The following is a 19,350-nucleotide window of genomic DNA, read 5'->3' on the forward strand; positions in this document are numbered from 1 at the left end:
TCTGAGGCGGACGCTCTAACAAACAGGCCACTTGAGTGTCGCACAAAATGTACAGTATCTGCAAAGCCTTGACAGCAATAATGCTGACCAGGTATGATCAAAATGGACAGACCAAGGATGGAATTTGGCACAAATCCCTCTAAGGACAGATGATTCTCAAATGATTTCCATCTCTGTAAGTAGACAATATTTTAGCATTTTTACTGCAAAAGCACCAACAAATATGGTTAATGCCTTTTCTCATTTGAGGTCTGGATTTGCAATGTATGTATTATGACTGAGAGGTCTGGATCTGCAAGATAGTGGATCCTCTCCTATGCATTATGACTGAGAGGTCTGGATTTGCAAGGTAGTGGATCCTCTCCATTGCATTATGACTGAGAGGTCTAGATCTGCAAGGTAGTGGATCCTCTCCACTGCATTATGACTGAGAGGTCTAGATCTGCAAGGTAGTGGATCCTCTCCTATGCATTATGACTGAGAGGTCTAGATTTGCAAGGTAGTGGATCCTCTCCTATGTATTATGTCTGAAAGGTCTGGATTTGCAAGGTAGTGGATCCTCTCCTATCTATTATGACTGAGAGGTCTGGATTTGCAAGGTAGTGGAATCTCTCATATATTTTGATTGGGGGTCTGAATTTGCATTATGTATTATGATTGGGTAAAGCATCAGAAGAAGAAAACAGAATGGTTAACATAGTGAAGATATATAGCATTGAACAAAATCATACTCAATAAAAAACCACCTCCGACTATAATCGAGCCCAGTGAGCACCATCAAGTATGCTGTAATATAAAACATATTCTTGGAGAAAAATGGCAGTTGTTATAACATGTAAACTCTTTCTTTGTTATCTAAGACTAACAGAAAGCCCTTTAACCTTCCACGACCATTCTAATATTTCTGACTTGGATGGCTGGAGGAAAGTTATGTTATTCATACATTTTAGAAAGAAAACTCAGCACATGAAATAAAAATTATATCAACTTCAGTATCTTGCCATCACATATTCCCATGAATTTAACTGCAAATTTCCAAACCACACACTCTAAGACAGTAACTATAACTCGGGGCTGGTGATGCAAAGTCTGTCTTGTAAGTGATGCACATTACCATAATGAAGTTCCATTAGATAACACAAGAAAGTGCCACTAAAATTTCAATTTACATATTTGAGAAAGAAAAAAACATTCATAATGCGCATTGATGTGGGATTGGGAAATTACACTCTTAGAGTCGGAATTCACCAAAACCTCAGTCATACCAATGAATTCCAATCCTTATGTGACAGTTCCCTGCCGCATATCAATGCATATGATGGATTCTATTACTTCCATAAGCACACAAAAAGTCTTTTCACTCTCTCATTTCTGTATCAAATAATGTAGCTGAAATCATAATGGTGATTAAATGTAAGGGACATTACTTGTGTCAAACATGAAATGAGGTCATCAGGTGCACTTGTGTGGCAAATTCTTCTTATTTCTATATATTTGTATAAAGTCGGCCCATGTGAGGAATTTATGTGGGGTTTCACGTGACCTAGAGAATGTCTGTTACCTCTGCAGCATAGTCCAGTGAATCAACATGTAGCTACGTAAAGTGTCAAAACAATAATACACGATACACACTGGTTAATACAGATATTCCACTTACAGTCGGATCCTGACAAAAAATTCTGGCCTTAAAATGCATTTCACTAACCCACAGTCCAGTCAACAAAAGACTATTACTGTCCATAGAAAACAGCAAAAGGTTTATGCTATAAATGTCATCTTAGGACACATGGTTAGCTGTTTGTATGATATACAATGACAAATTTGGTATAGCTGAGTTTTCTCTAATACATTAGCATCTCTCAAACCCACCATCCTCATCCACTAACTTAATCTAAGCAATGTATCCTCCAGGGGTGTAAAATTGAGGGTAAAAAAAAAAACAACCTTGGTGTCAGAACTGGGGGTCAAATAAAAAATGTGGGGGTCAAAAATGTACTGACAAATTTTCATCTGACTCATACTTTTTCAGCTTGAAATAGGATATTGCAACTTGTACAACATACCCTCTCTCTCTCTAAACATACAAATAAACCAACATGCACAATTAACAAACAAAGGCATTGTCCATTCAAAAAATAATTTTATTAGTTAATTCTTCTTTTAAAGCTGTACTTTAAACAGTCTCCTTATAATCCTTTTGAAGCAATATAATTATAGACCAACACATTACATACAAGCCAATACAAAAAGCCTAATAAATCTTTTTAATCAAATGGGAGTTATTTTACTGCCTGTCATAAAATATTACTATCATCAGTTTCATTGTACTTCGTCCTATAACACATTTATCCAAAAATCAAAAAGGTTAATGATTAATCCTATTTCTAATAAGTTACACTTGAACTTTAAGAATTTTCTTTTATTGCAACATGGTTAAAAACCAACAAAATCTGCAATGACCCCTGACTTTGTAATCCAAATAACGCATCTGTCTCCGAAAGTTTACTGATTTCTTTGCTGTGAAAGAATGTCTTGGGATATATGTGTTCTCCAGATATCTTGTGGCGAATGAGGGCAGATTTTTTAAAATTCTTAAACCCTGTCATGAAAGGATTATTCATTTTTGCAGTCTTGCAATCACGTGATCAGAAGTCACACCAGTAATCCTAAAGGATGTGCTGTATTCCAGTCAAGGGAATCATTTCCTCCATTTTTCATAAAAGTTAGTGCCACAGTTACTCTTTTGTGTTCTGCTTCTTTCAATTTCTTCGCTAATAATTCTTAGTGCATGATGTTTTAATCTGGAGATCAATTGCTAGTGCAACAAGCATTGAGCTTAAACATCCAGATGACATCTAGCTGAGCTCGATGGAAATCATACGAGTGCTCATGAGATTAGGGGAAGCTACTCCATCATAACACTGCCTATGCTAGTCTGGTTCCTTGTTTCGTGTGTTCCCTGCGTTGCACTCTGCTATACGAATAGAGGAGCGCAACGCAGGGAGCAAACAAAGCGGGAACCAGTCATTGTCTATGCTCGAAGTATACACGATGCCATCTCTTGTCCAATGCATTGGATATGAAATAAATCCTGATTGCATTATGCGAATCTTTTGCATTAAAAAAATGCACAGCAACAAAATGTGTGTCAATTCTCTCCAGCGTGCGTCCCTGACGCACAAATGTGCATAAAGGGAAACAATGCCTGTCACTAACCCAACCTATACATAATCTAAATACCCGTCCACTTTATAGTATCCCTGTGTGTTTGTCAAGCACATTAGTTCCATTATTCTCTTTCACAAGACCTACCCATACACACCTCAACATCCCTCGCTTTTGTATCTTTAAGTCTGAAATCTCATAACACATTACATTATGCAGGAATTGTTTCCTGAGATCAAATGTATATTTTCCAAAGCAACAAGAATGGGTGTAGGCTGTCTCTAGAAAATGGGTGTAGGATGTCTCTAGAGAATGGATGAAGGCTGACTCTAGAGAATGAGCAGCTGACAGGGTGAACAGACCATTCTGGTAAGGGTTAATTTAAGAAAAAGCAAATTTTTAGTAAATTATGTTTCTCCAAGAATACTTACCCGATCACATTAACGTTAGGAATATAAGCCTGCTACCTCTCGAATCCAGCCCTACTAAAAGACGAAAATTCGTCTTTTCGGTCTATCTTATATAGACCAAAGGGCAATAACTCTTGCCCCTTACCTCCCCTTGCCACCGCCAGGTGTCGCTAGTTTTTAAGCTGAGCGATATATATTATACGAGGATGCTTGCATAGCGGGGTGGTTGGGAGGGTTTTTAAGTAATGTGATTGGGTAAGTATTCTCGGAGAAACAATTTACTAAAAATTTGCTTTCTCCTTCAAATACGTTCCCCGATCATATTAACGTTAGGAGAATAAGTAATAGGAGGAGGGAATGCTGAGCATCCTACCTCCACCCCAGGTACCTTCTAGGGAATGATGGCTGGATTCCCCATTTGAACGATAACCCGTTCTCCTAATTTCATCAGCAACACAGCCTAGGGTCATGTGATATGTGACCCCTATATACGGTTAAGAAGATAGTTATTGAAATCTTTTTACCAATGAAATTTTACTGGCGAATCCAGCGAAGCTGATAGGCTGTGCTGATTGTTTTAAATGGGTCTGGTGGTCATCTGGGCTGCCGACACCTGACCTACCATATTCAAGGTTTGCCTTTGAGAAGCCAAATCTCTGAGATAAAAACTGGAGAAGGTTGACTCTGCATGCCAGCCAACAGCTTCTATTATATCTCGGATCGAAACATTGCACTCGAATGCCAGGCTCGCTGAGATTGCTCTAATCTCATGAGCCGTAATCTTCATGAGGCGACTCTGATCTTGTGAGACCTCAGAGTACGCTGAGCGTATAACCCACTTCAGCCATGAAGCAAGGGCTTGAGGGGTGATATCCCATTTACCAGCTTCGACCAGAAGAAAGAGGCGCTTACGTGTGTCCCGACACGCCTGTGCGTTTTAAATAGTGCTTGAGTGCACGAACAGGATCTTGCATGGCTGCTGCTCTTGATTTATCTATGGAAGAGAGCGAGCGAATGACAATTCTTTGATTGCCAATGGATGGTAACCTATTTTTGGCTACAAATCCTGGCTGCGTCAGGAGGACCACCGAACCATCTGATCTGAACTGAAGAAAGTTTGGGTCACTGGAAAGGGCATGTAACTCGCTCACCCTGCATGCTGAAGCTAAGGCTATCAAGAAACATGTTTTGTATCATAGTAGCTTTAACGAAGTGTGGCCTAAAGGTTCAAATTTGTCTGAATTGAGCCATGTTAAAACCCAGGACAGATTCCATTTTGGAAACAGGGTGAGGGATTTTGGTCGATTGAAATCAAAATTGGCTAAAAGATCTGATAGATCTTTGTTATGCCCAATATCACATCTACCATGATGGTGGAATGTGTCTGATATCATGGAGCGGTAGCCTTTGATAGTAATTGGGGCCAACTGTTTCTCCTCGAAAAGCCAGAGAAAAAAGTTGGCCAGTTGAGGGATTGAGACACTCAAAGGGACGATGTTATTGATATGGCACCAGTCCCTGAAAACACGCCACTTTCCCTCATAAGCCTTCAGAGTGGAGGGCCTTCTTGCTCTTGAGATTCTCTCCACAATCAAAGGTTTAAATTGTTTGTCTCGCAAGGCTGCCCGGACAAGAGCCAAGCGTGAAGAAGAAGACGGTCAGGGGTGGAACACCCGTGACCACGGTTGTTTGAGAAGATTTGGGCTGGTTGGAATCTTCCTGGGTAGATCTATCGCTAGATCGAGTAGATCGGTAACCAGGACTTGTTCCATCTGAGAGGGGCAATCAGAATCATCCGACAGTTCTGATCCCTTAACCTCTGGATTATTTTTGGTACCAAAACCATGGGAGGGTAGGCAAACGCCCACAACCCCTCCCAGCTGATTGACAGAGTGTCCACAGCCCAAGCCTCTGGGTCTGGAACCGGAGAGACGAAGGTGGGCAACTTGCGATTCCACCTTGTCGCAAAAAGATCGATCATCAGACGCCCCCAAAGTGTGCAAATCCGAAGAAAGACTGACTGATGGAGTGACCATTCCGTGTGAATGACTTGACCTTTCCTGGATAGAGTGTCGGCCAAGACATTGAGTCTGCCGGGAATGTGTCTGATTTGTACGTTGATGTGGAGGTTGTCACACTAACGTAGAAACTGCCAGATCAGAATGCACAGGTCTGGTGATTTGGTGCCCCCCGTTTAATGAGGTAAGTCACCACCACAGAGTTGTCTGACATAATGAGGACAGTTTTTCCTGAGAGTTGATCCTTCCAGAAATAAAAGGCATTGACGACAGCCCTCATTTCTAAAAGGTTGATGTGGAGAGGCCTCTCCCCTGGCTGCCGCTGACTGTAGCAAAGTCCGGCAACAGGTGGGCACCCCAACCGTAGGTACTGGCGTCAGTACATACCGTTATCTCCTCTTGGGGCATCTCCAGAGGAATCCCTGTGGACAGCCAACCTGGGTTGTGCCACTAACTCAGGAATGATCGTATCTCGGGCGTGATCATTATTGTTTGATTGAGGGGACTTGAAAAGGGCACCATTGTGCCAGTAATGTCATTTGTAAGGGATGCATAAAAAGACGGCCAGGGGCCCCGAGTGGTCTAAAGCGTTCTCCATTACGGATCACTGCCATCTCACCTCTGTCTGCGCCGGTTCGAGTCTCAGATTCAGCCAATGTAGGTATGTGAGAAAGCATGCCAGTAGCTTCTCGTGGGTCGGTGGTTCTTTCTGGGGGTTTCCCGGGTTCTTCCTCCACCATTAATACTGGCCGCCATATATAGCCTATCGTGTGCTGAAAAATGGCATTAAACCCCAACAAAAACCACAAAACAAAAAAACAAAAAGACAGCCAAGCAGGATCAAGTCTGCCGCCGCATTGAATAATCCGAGGAGTTGCAAGAATTCTCGGCCTGTTGGAAACGGACTCGACGCGTTCGACAATCTGAATTACGCGAGCGCGAAGAAGCCGTACTAGATTCAGATTGGTGAGAAACTCCATAGCCAGGTGGACAAAACGCTGAGATGGATGGAGATCGGACTTTTTCCAGTTCACGAGAAAGCCTAGATGATCTAAAAGTGCTAAAAGATCGTTTCTGCCTTTGAGCAGAATAGAACTTACCATATGTCTCTGGAGGATGTCGTCCAAGTACACTGCCGTCCCTGTAGATAAAGTCGAGCGGAACAGGGTGACGACGCAATCCATAACCTTGGTAAAAGCCCAAGGGTTGATGTTGAGGCCAAAGGGAACTGATAAACCGCGTCGCGGTAAGCGAATCTGAGAAATTTCCTTGACGCGGGTTGGATAGGGACATGAAAATATGCGTCAGTCATATCTAGACTGACGGCATACTTGTCCCGCCGGATGGAAAGACGGATTGATCTCGCTGTTTCCATCTTGAATTTTGGTGGTAAAATGTATTGGTTGAGGCAACTCAGGTCGATGATCGGCCTCAACTTGCCATTTGCCTTCTGGATAAGAAACAGCCTGGAATAAAACCCCGGCGATTGCAGATTTTCCACAATCTCCACTGCCCGTTTTTCTCTGAGTGACCGTATCTCCTGTTGTAGAAAGGTATCCTTCTCCCGATCGGACAGTACGTCCGTGAAGAGGGGAGAGGAGGACAGGGGAGGGGGTTGGATAAATGAAATCCGAAGTCCCTCCAAAATGACCTGGATCACCGAATCGTTCTGAGGAAAAAAGGTGGTCCAGTGGTCCTGAAATTGCAGGAGGTGGCCGCCCACAGGTAGGCTGTCCGCAGGTGGTGGAGAGGGTATGTCAATTTTTAGAGTTAGGAGGATTGAAGACGGAGAAACTTTGTTTCTTACCGCCTCTGTATGGTTGCCTCCTAGCTTGATTAGACTGTTGTCTCCTGGCACTGGATTGAGATCTATACTGCACATTTGATTGTAAGGATCCCTTGTCCCTGGTCCGCCAATCATCCCTCTGCTGTGGCAGGGGCTGATTTTTTTCTAAACGCCTGCGAGGGCTGGGCGGCGAGTTGGAGGGGCAGTTCCTGAGCTGCCTGCTTCCTAACTTCTTCAATCTTTCCTCCAAAGAGTAAAGGCGACCCAAACGGAGTCATCCGTAAAGCCAGAGTATGATGGGGCTTGAGTGACGTGGACCGCAGATATGCGTCACGTCGTATCAGGTCTAAGTTGGCAGAAGCAGTCAACACATTAGCCATGGAATGGTAAGCTGCCCTGTTAATAACTCGAGCAATCCGGGCCGTCGCTTCCCAAGCGTGGTCATTGTCGGATTTTTCTGCGAGTTGGAAAATGGCTAATGAAGCCAAGTCTAACATTGAAGCCGTAGCGAATACGTTCCAGACTAGCTTTGACGTGGCATGGAACACATTTTTGTCCACTTTGTAAAACAGTGGAGAGGACATGTGAACTGCTGCCATATTTTTGTCCAGGGCCGGAAGATCCGTACTGAAGGCGTCTGAATGAGTTTTGTACCAGCGACCTGAGAATGTCGCTGGTATTTGGCTTTCTGAAAAGAACGCCTTAGCATTCCCCGGATCATATATTCATCCTGATAGATGATCGTTGATCTCCTTAATTTTTGCCAACTGGGGAAGGAGCCGGAAGGACGGCGTCTCTTCCTCCCCATCAAGATCTACAGACGCCTTAACTTTGTAGTCTTGAGTGGCAGTAGGAGGTGGAGGGCATTCTGAAATTGCCAACACCCTATAAATTTCTTCCACTGCTGCCTTGAAGCCAAACTCAGTCCGTTCCATGGTTGGATCTGTGCACGGCTGATTTGCAGGAGTTTCGTCACCCTCACTGTGTGCCGAGTCATGTTCTGTAATAGCTTGCATTTCTGGATAGAGCATACCAGGTGGCATAGATGACACGATTCCATCATCCTTAACACTGTCACTAAGTCTCCCTTGTGGATAAGCCGTGAACATATGGACGGTCAGCCCTGTCGGCTGGTTTGTCTGACTAGAGGTCGGTCTGAATGTTGGCGACGGTCCTGCTATCACCAGTACCGGCTGCTCCAATGGCCTGGCTGGACGGACAGATTTCTCACTAAAATCTCCACCATAGTATTGGTATGTTGCCGGCGGTACAGGTTGACGGACGGATTTATCACTAAAATCCCCGTAAGTCATGTTTGGTCAGATCGTTTTACCAATAGGGTCCCCATGCTGGGACAGTTGGACGGCCAGTGACGTAGAGGTTGTATAAAGAAATGGATCCGATAAAAACCCCATGCGTCCTGACTTACAGGCCCAAAGGCCATGCTCGGACATGCGGGGGTACTTACGCCCACTGGGCAGCCTAAAACTGGGGGAACATTCCTCCAAAGATTCAGAAAAAGCTGTGGAAGCGAGCGAGGGAAATAAGGGTAATATCTGGCCTGATGTCAATAGTTGCGTCGTCGTTTCCTGGACCAAACGACGCATCTGTTCAAAGTTGGACTGTTGTACCCTGTCAACATTATTTTCCTCCATTGCCGCTGATGTTACTGTGGCTGACGGTTGCAAACGACGAACTTTAGGGGGAGGGGGGACTCAAACGTCCCCCACAAGGCTCGCAATGGAGGCTGTCTTCGGATGTATACTGAGGACATCAATGCTATCTTTCTTCGACTTATTCCGTCTATCCCTCCCTTTTGCTGCCTTCTGGACTACATCAGCCCACATTTGCTCTGTCCAAGTATTACAGATGCTGCATGGTATAGATGATGTACACTTGGTACATACAATACAAGAGTCATGGTTGTCTTCTTTTTCTTTGAACTTTTTGCATTTCATGCATTTGGTTGACATTTCTACTGAAACGACACAAGAATTAGCAATTCAGCATGTTATTAATTCGCTAATACCACAACCGTTACTAACGGCGTAAGCAAAATTAGTCAGTGTCGCGTTAACTCTTAATTAACAACACGAGTTCCGCAATAGCGTGTGTAACATGGTCTTCAGTAAACGAAATCTGTAAGGGTGACAAAGTCACTCAATTTTGAGAAAAATTGTTAAAATAATGTATACAACCTGTAGAAGAATGATTGTCCAACACAATAAATCCAAATTTAACTTCGGATGGTCCAATTTAACACTAAGATGGCTTGGATTGTTTGGAGGTATAATGTATGTGTTATCAGTACAAGCAAAGCTTAAAAACTAGCGAGACCTGGCGGTGGCAAGGGGAGGTAAGGGGCAAGAGTTATTGCACTTTGGTCTATATAAGATAGACCGAAAAGACATATTTTTGTCTTTTAGTAGGGCTGGATTTGAGAGGTAGCAGGCTTATATTCCTAACGTTAATGTGATCGGGGAACGTATTTGAAGGAGAAATCAAGCTTTCTAAGAAAATGAAAAATACAAGGTCAATAACACAAAACCGAAGCCTCTAACGACCAATATTTTCTCTAATTATGTTAGCTTATTTTGTTACTTTATTTTTTTCGCTCATGTATTTCAAATTTGTATATGTGTTTGTTTACCTGTCAGACATTCATTGTTGGTTGCACCCTCTCTGCTACTGTAGTATGTGCATAATTAAATCATTATTATATCAATAATGGAATCTCACACAGCTAGATTAGCTGGAAAGCAACTAGAGGCAATTAAGAAACATCTCCCCATCTGTGATTCTGTCAAAAAGCAACTACAAGAGCATCAGGAGTCTCAGGTGGAATTTGCAGAGGGTGCAGAACAATTATTTGAACTGGTTACAAAGGCAACCAAATTTTGTTTTCCCACGTTGGGAGCAAACTGCAAAAGCAACTGGGAAAATAGCAGAAAGAACTAAAACAACAAAAAAGATTCTAAGAGAATTTCTAAGTGAAACCGCTGCTGCTCAACCAGTGTGAGAAATACTTGAAGGTACTGACCAAGCTTGTGATGAAATAGGTGATATAAAGGATCATATACCAGAACCAGAACAAAAAAAAGAAAAAATTGAATTGATTAACAAATGTACTGACAAAAGTATTGCCATCATAATTTGTAATAAAAGCCTGGGTCAATTATCTGAAATTGCAGCGGCAAGTTTTAGTAATAGAGAATTTTTTTAAAAACACGATTATGCTAAAAATAAGAATGTAGATTGGAAAACTTGGTACAAGTGGATATTTCGAATATACTATGATGCTGATCAGGCCAGAGATAGTGATATAAAATATATAGCATTTATCGATGGAATAGATCGATGTTTCTCATTTTTACAACGAAAACCATAACCACCACAACCTAAAATTAATTTTATTGATAAATTTATGCCTAAAGGTATTAGCGCTATCAGAGATCCGGAACAAATAGTAAATATTGCAGCATATGGATATGATGAAAGAAAACAATACGTAAAACCCAAATATGTTAAATCTCTGAAGCGTGAAAATTTGATTAAAGATGTAGATATATCCAATGCTATAAAAAAAAGATTTGGATGAAGCCATTAATTCAGCAGAACAAAAGAACAAATCATAAAACAAAACAAAATCGTCTTTTGACAGATGTCAACATGGTTCAGCACCTCAAGGAGATTCTTGATTAAGTCTCTACAGAATCGGGAATATTTTCATTTTCTAAAATATTTCTTAATATGGCTGCATGATTATTAATACTCTTTCTTTTCTCGTATTTGTCATAATATATCTTTATTAAGTTTAATCACATGAGCAAGGGGAGCAAATTTAGAAATATCTTCACTGACATAAGAAGTAATGATTATTTTCATTGCATCAATTTTATAATATATTCATTTGATAATGAACATTTATTGCATAGTCATGATGTCTCTATTGAATTAAATTCACCTTTGATTTATTCAGGATTAAGTATCTCATATGGGTTTTTATCAGTTTTATTATTGCTGGGTGTCAATTTTAACAATCCTGTAGATTTTAATTTTTCAACTTCACTTATGATATTGTTAATATTTTCTTGATTCATATATCATATTCAGATACCTAATTGCTTGAATATGACAGTAAAATTAAACACAATAATAATGCTATCCACTGATTATATTCTTTTGAAAATGCTACATAAGATCTATTGTTGGCAACATATTTTACCACACATGATTTAATATCAAAGAATTTAGCAGCTGCGTATATTGATTGAAACTCAATTTCACTAATTTCAATGACTGCGATAACTGGTCTGTTAATTTTCCAAATTTTACCAGTTTTGCCATTTTTACAATTTTCTCTCTGGGTGACAGCTTTCAGACTGGATTGAGTATTATCTGTTGGAATTGAATTAATATGATCAATTACAAGAACTTTCTCAATCAGACCACTAAAACATTCATAAACAAATCTATGAGAAAGGTACACGTTATTTTTAATCCTGAGCATAACTAAACCAGTATTAATGATATACCAATTTGTCGTTTTAATCTACAATTTTTAACGATTCCATCACGAGATGCTTCACATTCCTTAATTATTGGGTGTTTTACAAATTCTATTTTTTCCATCGCTATAATAATGGTTTATTCAAATATCTACTTGGAAATTTGTCTGTATAATCCTTGACACTTTTAATAACATCAGTATTATTATTTCTTTTATAATACCATATTAATTCTCAACATTTTTTACTCCGCATTTTGCACAAAACTGTGTTTTTCCTCGCACCCCACATTTACAATTTACACATGGAATTGGTCCTTTACTTCCATGTTTTATGTACTGTGTGTGAGATGCACAATATTCGTTTATACAGTTGCGATTACAAAAATCTGTAGAACCAATTAACTTCCATTTATATTTGTATTTTTGCTCAGTCATTATAATAATATAAAAAGTATTAATTAGATTATACTTGCTTAAGTATTATATGGATGAATCCGTTTTGTATGGACTCAACGATACTGTTTACAGATTTGACCTTGATCAAACAGACCAATTGTAGGTAGTAAGATTGTTAGGTACATCATCCACAGATAAACATTTTATTGATCATATCCGTAAAGCAAAAAAAGAATTTCATAGTGATGGTGCAACTCATGTATGGACAACATTCAGAATAATGTGCAACACCAAAGGTGTTACAGATGGTGTCGCCAAAGGTGTTATAGATGCTAGAATGAATGATTGAGCAGCAAAGCTTATAAATTATCTCGACAAAGACATCGCTGAACTTGGAAAGATATTAAAATCTTGCTCTGAAATATACTGCATACAATGATGTTGTCAAAACTGAACAATTACTGAGTAATTGGTTTTTTCCGTCACATCAATTGCTGCTCATTTTGCTCAGAAGGAAAATTCAAGGAAACCAACACAGTTGGAATTTCTTGAAGACGTCCAATGCAGTTGTATTGAATATGGGGACGGCAGATTATGGAATACCAGATTCGACTATAAGGATGTTATGTCAGTTGATATGATTGTATGTTATCCTGGAAGTTTTCTCAGAATGGGAGAAAGTTCTGAGTATTTTAAGCGATTCGGTCATCCAACACACGAGATGACCAGAGTTGCGATAAACTGACTCTTGCCAAATTTTGACATGACTGGATTTGCACGAATTAAATCATTTAAGTTTGCCAAAAGTCTTCTCTGATTTATTATGTCTGGTTTGGCAAACACTTTTCCTAAAAAATGTGGGCACCTGTAGTATTAATATAATTCATTCTTGATACAAAAATATTAGAATCGGCAACTATAGACGAAGCAATTATATCATATAGTTCGCAGAAACAAGTTTGGTTACCACAACAAAATAAATATTCTGATGACAAAAATCCCGATATATCTGATTTATAGAATAGACTCGCGAAAGATCTTGGCAGAAAATTAATTGGTAAATTTACACAAGGAAGATTGTATGATTATAAACAACATTGTAAAAGATTAATTATAGATGCTGCTGAATTAGATTTTATAATTGCTGATACAACGAAGAGAAATATATTTATAAGTCGAAATAATGTTAACTTACCAGATGGAACTAAATTAGGTACAATTGTGAGTTATACCGATGGTGAGTCACCACAGTTTACTCATTTAAGATCTTCGAAGCTTGCATATGTTTCAATAAATTTATTATCGATGATAAACAGATTTCCTGATGCCGCTGTTAGAGTCGCCACAGATTCATTTTATATCCAAAAAAATATGCAGGAGCAGTTGAATCTAGTCTGTAGATTGCAGGTCTACCTGTAGATCTTACCACATTGGAATTGTTATGCGTTGTCACACTAAAAAGTTCACCAGGTATATATAAATATCTTACAGTCACATTACCTAGTACTGGTTGTTTTCAGGAGGAGTCAGGTTATTGTAGTGGTATATGATTTTTCGTGATTGCATTGATGGGTCTCATAGAAATTGAAGGAGTAATTTCATTATTTAACGCAGCTATTATACTTGGCAGTCTTGCTACCCATTCACGAGATCTCATGTCTCTTTTAACCTTCTTCTGGGATATTTCCTGCACATACTGATATCCAAATAACCGCTCAGCAAGTGTTTGATTAAATCATTTAACAATTGCCTGATCGAGATGAATTGCAGTGTGCCCTCAACTGATTTTGACGTTATGTATTTTTCATCAGAGATGATACTGCACCAAGAAATTCTTTGCCAGGATCAACCTGTAGTAACTGTGGCCATTGCAAGGGTCCTCATTGATAAATTCATTCAAAAGCAGATGCAACTTCATTTGCTGTTTTAGTTGATAGTTGTTCTGCTTCTTTATACCGACTTGCAACTTTAACGTGTATTTGTATGTGCATGATTGATGTCTATGTGTTTTAATAGTATTGTGTGTGCTTGATGAAATTTGCAACAGCAAGTGCACTAATCGCTGCTCTACCCCATCAATATCCTCTTGGGCTATAATAAACCGATTCTATTATTTTAATAATCGGTTGATTAATTACCAGCTCCTAATACTAGTTTACCTTTCATCACAGATTTTACTAGGAAGCTAGCATGTTTTTCTCTGAGAGATTTATTTTTTATGGAATTTAACGAGTGAATTAACTTCACATCTGCAATATGTTACTGTTGTAAATTCTTATTTTTATACACTACATCATGAATGTGACATGCTTGATTGCATTTATTGGCTACTCTCCAGGTCTTGGTTGATCTCGCTTGTCAAGTTGGATATCAAGTCGAGTTCCAGGACCACAATAATTATACCCAGGTAGATGTTTTTCTCCTGGGTATTTAGCCCATGGAGTTCCTGGTAATTTTCCCAGTGAACCAGCGATATCACCACCCATGACATTAGTCTTGGATGAAATTAATTTATATTTTCTGTACCACATTTCACACATTTGCCTGTAAGTGCATGTTTTATTTTTTTTAATTATTACTGTTGTTAATCCACTGGTGGAGGTGGATGCTCTGCATCAAACACAAAATAATCCATATTATTTAATATATTTGTACAACATGGATGTCATTGATTTCTCAGCGACACGAAAGCAAGAGCCTGTAAAACATCAACCAGCACTACCAAATTCTATCAGAGCAATTATTATAGGTCCATCTGGGTCTGGTAAGATGCAATTATTACTTAATCTGAGAATGAGATGATCAGAAATGCTACAATGTGCTTAAAGATTTTAATGAAAATGCCAAATTGCTGGATGAAGACGTTGATGATATTATTGATTTTATCACCGATATTGATGAAGTCCCATCTGTGGATGACCTCAATGGGTTTATTAATAATCTCGTAGTATACGATGATGTGATGCTGGACAAACAATCAAATCCAGCCCATATATTTTTTTGAGGCAGACACAAAAACAGAGATGTGATTTATATTACTCAGCGATACATACAAATACCTAAAGTGATCAGAGATAACTGCAAAATTTTAAGTTGTGTTTGTATTAGTTGATACACATACTCTGCAAATATTCATCAGACTTGGTGTTCAGGGGACATGAATATAATTAAATTTTTTTTAAAAATTCTTCAAAAGCATAAGCTACCCCACACAGCTTTATCATGATAAATTTACATGATCCTCAATTGTGATATCATGTATGTCTTAAAAGAAACTTTGGTTAAGAAACAGCAGAAGAGAGGGTGTGACCAACAATGAATGTCCAATGGGTAAACAAACACACATATAAATTTGAAAAACATTAGCGACAAAAATAAAGTAACAAAATAAGCTAACCCAATTAGAGAAAATATTGGTTGTTAGAGGCTTCGGTTTAGTGTTTTTGACCTTGTATTTTTCATTTTCATAGAAAGCTTTATTTTTCATAAATAGACCCTCCCCAAAATGGAATGTTAACCCTCTCTGCTAAAAAATGGGTGTAGGATGTCTTTTCTGTAATACTTGCTAAAACATAACCTTTAAAGACACAAATCTTGTGTAGATTGTTGTTTTACAGTGGTCTCTCACTACAGCACCTCAGTACACCACTGCCAATCTAGGAACACATGTATAATCAAATGTCTCATTAAACTGGACTCTCAATGTAAAGCTCCCTCAATATACCACTGCCTCTCTGATAATGGGCACCATCACATGTCCCAATAAATTCATCCCTTACTATATCACTGCTCCTCTAATAACACAGGTACAGCAAAATGTTTCATAGAATTGGTCCCACACAATATGCCCCCCCAGTATACAATAGCCATTCTCATAACACTGTTACAGTAAACATATCATTAAATTAGCCTCTCACAATAAGCCCCTTAGCATAACCACTGCTCTATAATAACATGGGTACAGTCAAATTTGTTTTTTAAACTGGTCCTTCACTAAAAAGCCCAGAGATTACCACTGCCCCTGTAAGTACGTAAGTATGGACAGATATCTCATTAAATTAGCCCCACACTATACCAATGCCACTATATAAACACAGGTATGGTCACGTGTCTCATCAAAGTGGTGCCTCACTAAACCACTGCCCCTCTAAATATACAGGTATGGTCATATGTTTCATTAAATTGATTCCTCACTATCAACCTCTTAGCATATGACTGCCTATCTAATAACACACGTGTGGTAAAATGTCTCATTAAACTGAACACTCATAATCAAGCCCTCAGTATATCATTGCCCTCTAATTACAAAGGTATGGTCATATGTCTCACTAAAATTGTCCCTAACTATACCCCTGCCCTCTAATAAGAAGGGTAAGGTCAAATGTCTCATTAAACTGACCCCTTACTATATAGCCTCTCATTATACCACTACTTCTGATAATGGGTCTAGTCACATGTCACATGTACCAATAAAGTTAACTCTCACTGTAAATCAATGCACCAGAAATAACACAAGTACAGCAACCATGCCTCATTAAGTTGGCCCAATCATTAAAAAAAAATTACTGCTTACTTTTTCCTCTTAATTGTTGTCTTTGGCTCATGAGAATCATGTGATTTTACAACATTAAATATTCATTTAATACTTGTATGTGATTTAATGTTGTATCAGTACACATTTTTATTGAAACATCCCTCAGGGTTAAGAAACTTCAAGCATAGTGTGGGTCACTTTGGTTCCCATAACCAGCATTCATAGGAAGGGAGAACCATACTCACTTTCTGCCCCACTTCAGGTGGATGATAAGGAAGATAACACCCAGCAAAATACAGATACATCCCACTACAAGGTAAGCAATGCCCAGGAATGGGTTTTTCCCTCCTAGCCATGATGTTGTTGTCAGTATCAAACTCTTGGTCCCTTGAAAGGAGGTCACAGGGTATGCTAAAATAAAAAATAAATTCTCAAATAGTATACAATTCTAAGCCATGGTGACATCAACTGCAAGCTGCATACCTATTAAGATTTAGTACAGAAAGGAAAATTGGTGTGATGAAAATGTGGGACCATAACTCTGCTAACGATGGTGCTGCATGCTAAACATGTATATTGACAATTAAACTCAGCATAGATCTCATTAATATTAAGCTGCCTACACAAAGTATTTAAAAAAAAAAAAAAAAAGACAAACAAGGAAGTCATTCAAGTTCAAGCACAAAAGCAGGTGTGTCTGATGTCATACACTCTCATCAATGATGTTAAATGCTGACAAGTCAACTTGGCCAAGGTCTCATTCAATATGAAACTGCACACCAAATTCAGCTGAAATCTAATTACAAGATGGAGTTATTGGGCATAAATGAAAGTAAATAAATCCATAAAGAGGGTCTATAACCCCATGAAATAATCAGGGATCGTCCTGGGCTTCGCCAATGTCGCAAATTGCGATTTTTTTTCCTTATTGGCGACAAAAATATCCCATCTGGTGATTTTTTTGGCGACATACTTTTTGGTTATTTAATTTGTACATACAATCATGGATTTGGACTGGATAAATTAAAAGCGAGAACGAAAGGAAGCCACAAACCTGACTAAGCAATGCATTGGAATCAATCTATTACACAAACGATCCTTTGTTCGTATTGACAACCCCATCTTTACAGTGCATTGTTACATAATAATCTGCTTATGCTGACATCCGGGTTGAGTACTGTATGCTGTGATAAAGTCAATCATGCTACCGCACTATACCTACAACTGACCAACTTCTGAAGATGTGAATAGAACAGAAACAATTAAACTGTATGGCTAATCCTTCTGTGTTTTTTTTTTAAACATATACCAATACAATAGTTTTGCTAAACCTTCATAGAAAACTTATAACCTTTGAAGTACCGACTGTGTATAAATACAAAGCAAATGGAAAAAAATCTCAATCACAATTATATCTGTCGCCAGTGCAGCATTTTACTCATTGATCTTTTCCTTTTGCCATCAATTCCGTGTTACGGCTGCAGAGACTTAAACTCCGCAACAAGAAATAGCAAAAAAAAAAAAAAAAAAAAAGTTTTGCATAATTAATAATAATTATTTATTTCTCAAAATACAGGAGTGAAAGAATCCCTAAATTGGGTGTGAATTTATGCTTATATATACAGTCCAATATTGCCAGGTGTTGACTCGTGTAAGTTTCATTCGTGGGAATGGAGATCCTATTTTGCTTGTCGAGAAAATTTATACCGCATTCAGTGATCATTCTTGGGATTTAGGAAGCAATTCACTACAAGCTTTGGGATGCTAGCCATGGGGGGGTGGGGGGGTTGCTGAGAGACTACTGGTGTCACCTGTCAGCACTGTAGACTGTGAACATGGATTCAGTAAGATGAACCTCATATAAACTGACATCAGAAATAAGCTCTGCATCTCATCTCTCGAGAATTTAATGAGAATCAGCATGTACAGATGTGAAAAATTAGACTTTGAAACTGCATTCAACAAGTGGGCAACTCTAAAATCGCGACAGATCTTCATGTAACAGTTTGTAACATTTTGTTAATGCTTGTTGTAATTAAAGTATTAACTAACCCATCTTTTGTAATTTTCATTGCCTGTTACATTAATAGACTAAATTAACACTTGGAAAAATGTACACTAGTTTTGGCGACACTTTTTGAAAATTGGCGACAAAATATTGAGGTTGGCGATTTTTTTGGCAACAGCTTTTTAAAAGCCAGGACCATCCCTGAATAATGATGCAGAATGCTGACAATCAACTTCAGTTGACATCCTATTAATATCCTGTTGTTGACCCAATTTGTTTGAAATCCAATAAGGGAGTTGTTGTAAGGAAATGAAAGTGGATGGGCCCATCAATCATGGATTATAACCCTGCTGAATGATCACACAGAATGCAGAAAAACTAACTCAGCCCTGAGTTCATCAATGTCAAATACAGAATTCTCATTATCTTTTATAGTAAAGGCAGAAACTTTAAAGTCAACATAGGTTGACAACTGCCTACAAAATCTGGCCAAAATCCAATAACAATGAAAGGAATTATTATG

At 38.8% G+C, this 19,350-nt stretch overlaps 1 protein-coding gene across 3 annotated transcripts in view; it reads right to left on the reverse strand.

Moving 5' to 3' along the window:
• The window catches only part of LOC149785618 (cell cycle control protein 50A-like), a 69,138-nt gene that overhangs the window by 11,927 nt on the left and 37,861 nt on the right, over positions 1 to 19,350 (reverse strand). The window contains exons 7-8 of one of the 3 annotated variants that reach the window (XM_089979434.1): positions 17,065 to 17,230; positions 732 to 786 (exon numbers count right to left, since the gene is read on the reverse strand). In XM_089979434.1, the coding sequence (XP_089835560.1) occupies positions 753 to 786; positions 17,065 to 17,230 (200 nt within the window). In that variant the 3' untranslated portion in view covers positions 732 to 752. Of the gene's footprint in view, positions 1 to 731; positions 787 to 17,060; positions 17,231 to 19,350 lie in introns of those variants that run through there. The other 2 variants (XM_089979433.1, XM_089979435.1) reach the window with 2 other exon arrangements.

Source organism: Sinohyriopsis cumingii, chromosome 13 (assembly GCF_028554795.1).
Source record: "Sinohyriopsis cumingii isolate HCF-2022 chromosome 13, ASM2855479v2, whole genome shotgun sequence".
Lineage (NCBI taxonomy): Eukaryota > Metazoa > Mollusca > Bivalvia > Unionida > Unionidae > Sinohyriopsis > Sinohyriopsis cumingii.